At 40.5% G+C, this 5,000-nt stretch overlaps 1 protein-coding gene across 1 annotated transcript in view; it reads left to right on the forward strand.

Moving 5' to 3' along the window:
- Positions 1–691: 691 nt before the first annotated feature.
- Positions 692–5,000, forward strand: part of LOC138043571 (uncharacterized) — a 5,057-nt gene continuing 748 nt past the window's right edge. The window contains exon 1 of the mRNA XM_068889926.1: positions 692–5,000. This exon is cut by the window's right edge and continues 748 nt beyond it. Coding sequence (XP_068746027.1) covers positions 2,165–2,707 — 543 coding nt within the window. The 5' untranslated portion in view covers positions 692–2,164 and the 3' untranslated portion in view covers positions 2,708–5,000.

The following is a 5,000-nucleotide window of genomic DNA, read 5'->3' on the forward strand; positions in this document are numbered from 1 at the left end:
TTATTTAAGTAGTAAATAGGCTATATGAACCACCTCACGTGACTGCTCACGTGACGTTTCTAATGAGAAAAAGCTGTGGAAACATATCATAACTGTTCAACTTACCACGTTTTGTAGACATCCTTGGTGCGTTACTACCAAATACTAAGCTTCGGCCTCGTTTCCTTGCCACCGACCTATGTCTGTAAGGGCGGCTCATTTTGGGCAAAATTTCGGACTTCTTTCTCAACGAAATTCGACATACATGATGTTAACGTTTGACTGTATATGGACTGTACAATAATTTCATGCTAAAATACAGGAAAAGAAATATACTATGATTGTATACAAAATTGTAAGTTGACTGTTTTGATATTCTTTACAGATTTTTCTCATTAAACGTCACGCGACCAGTCACGTGATTGGTTCATGCAGACTATTTAATGATAGCATACTTCAATTTCTAATTGTGCATAACCGATTTGAGTGAAAATGTCATAAAACGTAGTTTTTACACAGAAAACATGAGTCTAGCCTTGTTTTAATGTTGTTGCGCGATGAAGGTAAATACGGCTCTGTATCTCATGAGTGATCCCACAATCTGACACTACATAGTACCTGACAATAAAGAGGAGATATTGATCTACAGTAATCCACTATGAAACCTTGTCTGTACTGTGGGTTGTGCAAATCTGATTTTCTTTGGTCCTAGCTCCTACTCTAAATCACAGGACCAGTCGGTTGTCAATTCAATGTCTTTTAATAAAACATATTGCGTTGTTCCTGAGACTTTTTAAGGATTAAACCACTGCAAAACCGTGTACGATCAAAACTTGCTCTACGTTGGATCAAAATAGATCGTGACCACACCAAAAAAAACTTTAAAATAGAAAATATCCTGCAAAGGTTGGTCAAGACAACGTGAACATAGGCGTTGTTGCAATATTTCGGCTGGCCAACACCAGCCTTCTTCAGGTTTATTGAATGGATAAGTGCTAGTAACAAGATCTTTATATTTACCGGAAATGACATAAAAAGGCTACGTGATGTGTTATAAAAACGGAAATGCATAAAAAAGAGGAGAGAGAATAATACATAATAACAAGATAAAAAAAAAAAAACAAAAGAAAATTAAAAGGTAGCTAAACTAAATTACATTTCATCTCTTCTGTTAAGGCCTGCAGGCTCCAGTGTTTCACATATTGTGTTGTTCCTGAGAGTTAACTGTCTTTCAAAAACACCAGGGGACGGGGTTCTCTTTTATATCATGGGATTCAGCTTCAGTTTGGCGAGCACGATATTATGCTTAATGACATCAAATGTTTTTCACAAGTCAAGAAAAAAGCAAATAGACTTGAGACCATTATTAATTGCAAACTTTTATGAATCCATTACCCTGAGCAAAGCTACGGTTGTCATAGAGATGCTTTCTCTTTCTATCGGTTTTTTTTTTGGCATAAAACTTCAATTTAAAGTTTTTAAGAAAATCACTTCCTCTTTTTCTTCAGATTTTGTAAAATGTGTTTGCTTAACACCCGCCTGACAAAATTCTGAGCCTTGATTTTTATCCAAAGGCTGTTTAGTTTAAGTGTAAGTTTTGGATTTCACCGTCGCCATTACTCGCGTTCAAAACTGACCGGCTGGACCGCAGAAGGTTGGATCTAGGGAAAAGTGACGTCATTAACTCAATAGCTTAAAATTTCAGCGTGTACAAGCAGTTATTATATACGCATGCAAAACACGAGTTTAAAAATCTGAAAGCCCGAAACTCCCGTGCTGCAAATTAACTTAGTCGGGTAGAAACACATTGCATTCTTAAACTAGTGAGTCTTTGACGTCATTTTCTCTTTGATCCAGCTCTCTAAAGATTTTAAAGTTAATAATGGCTGACCATTAAATTGGAAAATTCCAGTTAAAATAAACAAGCGTCTTTTTTAAATTAAGGCTTCGAACTTGTTGGCGTTTTGTTCATAGTTTTGAAATCCAAGGGAAAAAGAAATAAAGTCCCTCAGCAGGATATAACCCAAGATCAAGGTCATGTTGTAAACAGCATTTTTTTCCCCCTTGCAGTGGTCTTATTAACGTACTCTTCGTGATATTTATCACCTGCTACTAGGTTGAGGCAATTCACATCCTTTTCGAAAGTCTGGAGGAGCCTGCTTTTATCAAAGCTCTGAGGCTGGTGATGGACTGGAAACTAGTCTTCCATTTCCTCGGTCGGCGCATGCGTTACAAAGACGCTTTTGGATATGCTTCGCACGTCTTGATACGTAAGAACACGATGCTTATGAATGCCGACTGTTACATCGATACGGGATTTGAACATTTGGATGAAACTATTTTAGGCAACAAAACAATGTATGCATTGACAAGACATGAAACTGCGGAAAACGTAAGACGTTGTGGTGTGACTGATTTTTGCGGCCCGAGAGCAAAATACGTTGGCTCCCATGATGCCTTTCTTTTTAGGCTCCTTGCCCCACTCTCTCGGGAATTCCTGGATAAGGTGGACTATTTCACTAACATGGATGGAATTGAGCAAGTTCTAATGTTTAACTTGAGAAAGTATGAGCGGTTCAAGATTAAAAATCCCTGTCGAATTTTGCGCATTGTTCATCAGCACTGTGGTGACCTTAGAAAATACTCTGAAAGAACTATTCAAGGAGTCAGAGTTGATCATTATTTGAAAATTTCAAAACATCATAAAGCGCCATTTTCTGGACTTTGATTTGCATTTTCCTTTTCTTCTACTTTATTCGGTAGTCTGAGGTGGCAAAAGATAATGCGGCAGACATCTTGACTGTACTGTAAAAGCATCTACCTCCAATTAAAATTGTTTATTACGCGTTGCAGATATCGAATTTCAACAAAGTTGGCACACGATAGAACTATTCCGCCTTCATCAGTTTAATGGTGAGTGGTTACACAGCAGCAGTCGTACGTACTCTGACTGCTGCTGTGTGACCACCCACCAAACTTCCTTTTCAAGGAAAATATTCATAGGCGCTTTTAGTAAAGTTTTGAATTAACAAATCTTCACACAATAGTTTCGACTAGTAGCATTGCGGTTTAGAAAAAATACTAGGAAACAACAATCAAGGAATGGATATGAAGAGGGTCAAGGTTGAGTCAAAGGCACCTCCGAGTAGAAAAAGTTTCAAACACAGGCTCAGTCTCTCTTTCTGGTTCTTTCCTACACTGGTCGCGTGACTGTTGGACACAAACTGCTTCTTTGTCCGGGCTGGTGTCTCTTTTAAACTTAAAGATAAAAAACAGAGATTTTTTGAAATGTTTGCGCAAGGACCCCGTAAATTCTAACAAAGTATTGTAACAGGGTGTTTTTAAGCATCACCATAGCATTCTAGAACTACAATAAGCCTACAGCTTAGTTACAGTTAATAGCTTCAACTAACGAAAAAAATCAGTTGCTTGACTGATCACTTGTGAGAGGATTTGACGTCATAAGCGGAAATTTCTTGGTTTCTCCAAAGATCAGCAGACCAAGCTATTCAATTTATTGATTATATATCCTTGATTTTATACGGAATAGAAATTTGGGGAGACGCCTATCACAGAAAATATCTTAAATGTAGCTTTAAGTCGAATGTTGCGCTTAGATACTTTAGTTATCGACTGATTGGCAAAGATTATTTATATGAAGCCACGTATACCTCAATGTATTTAAGTTAAGATTTGCCGGATCTCTTCTCTCCAAGGGTCTCTTCGCCTTTGATGATGGCTTGGTTGAACGTCAATCTACTTCTTGGTTGTGGCTCGCCCCTTGTTAGCAGTCCCGACCCTGATGCCATTAAGGACCTATTGGAAGATGCTCTAGTCCTCCTTGGAAACGCCAACTTTAGGCTTAATGCCTGGAGGCAAAAACGCTTCTCTGAGTTCCTCACTGAAGTTGGTAAACGTACTCTGCGGGAAGGTATCCCACCAGATAAGCACCTTTTCCCGGACAAGTTCCATGCAACGATCAAGAGTGAACATGACCATAGCTCAACTAACAGCAAGCTTATCAGCACACCAGCCTCGAAACACTTCTCCAAAGGACCACACAGGAGGGAGCAGCCCTTTTGTGGACACTACCGCACCACTGACATCCTCCCGCAGTCCTTCCACCTCGGGTACTGAGGAAGATCAAAGAGGATCAAGCAACTGCCGTCCTCCTAATTGCCCCGAACTGGACCGGACAGCCATGGTTTCCAGACCTCATTCAGATGCTGGTGGATAGCCCACTGCTGCTACCCCAGCGCCAATCTCTGTTGTTTCTTCCATTTAAGCCAACAGCATACCATCCCCTGTGGAAGTCCCTTCATCTGACAGTTTGGCCACTATCAGGGACCGTTACCAAGCAACAGGCTTTTCAAAGGAAGCTGTTGACATCTTGTTGGCCTCGTGGGGAACGGCCACTCAAAAGCGGTACTCAGGCCCCTGGAGGGCATGGGTACCCTGGTGTTCTCATCGGGGTTCCTGTCCCATTTCAGCTTCTGTAGCAGAGGTTCTTGCATTCCTTGCCTCCCTAGTTGAACAAGGCAATTTAGAATACAGGACTATCGCTCTTTATAGGACAGCTATTTCTCAGGCTCATGACCCAGATGGCTCTACTCAGTTAAGAAGCCTCCCCGCTGTGGCTCGTTTTATGAAAAGGGTGTTTAAGATTAAACCCCCTTAGCCTAGATATTGCTCTACATGGAAAGTTAAGACTGCTTTGTCATTCCTAGAGTCCTTGAAACTCTTAGAAGAATTGACACTAAAGCAGCTTTGTTATAAAACTGTTTTCGTTTGAGCACTGACTTCAGCAGCAACAGCTCATGAACTATCTGCGTTTGGGCTTGACGTATTCTCTCAGGAAAGAGGGGACTTGGGAATTTTCACTCCCCACTCATGTGAAGAACTCCAGCCATGGTCACCCAGCTCGGAAGTTTCTTTTCTTGGCATTCCCAGAGAATCCCAAAATTTGTGTTATTGGTTAGCTTACCGCTTATGTGGAGAGGACAAAACGATTACGGAAATCC

The sequence above is a fragment of the Montipora capricornis genome, chromosome 3, assembly GCF_036669925.1.
Source record: "Montipora capricornis isolate CH-2021 chromosome 3, ASM3666992v2, whole genome shotgun sequence".
Lineage (NCBI taxonomy): Eukaryota > Metazoa > Cnidaria > Anthozoa > Scleractinia > Acroporidae > Montipora > Montipora capricornis.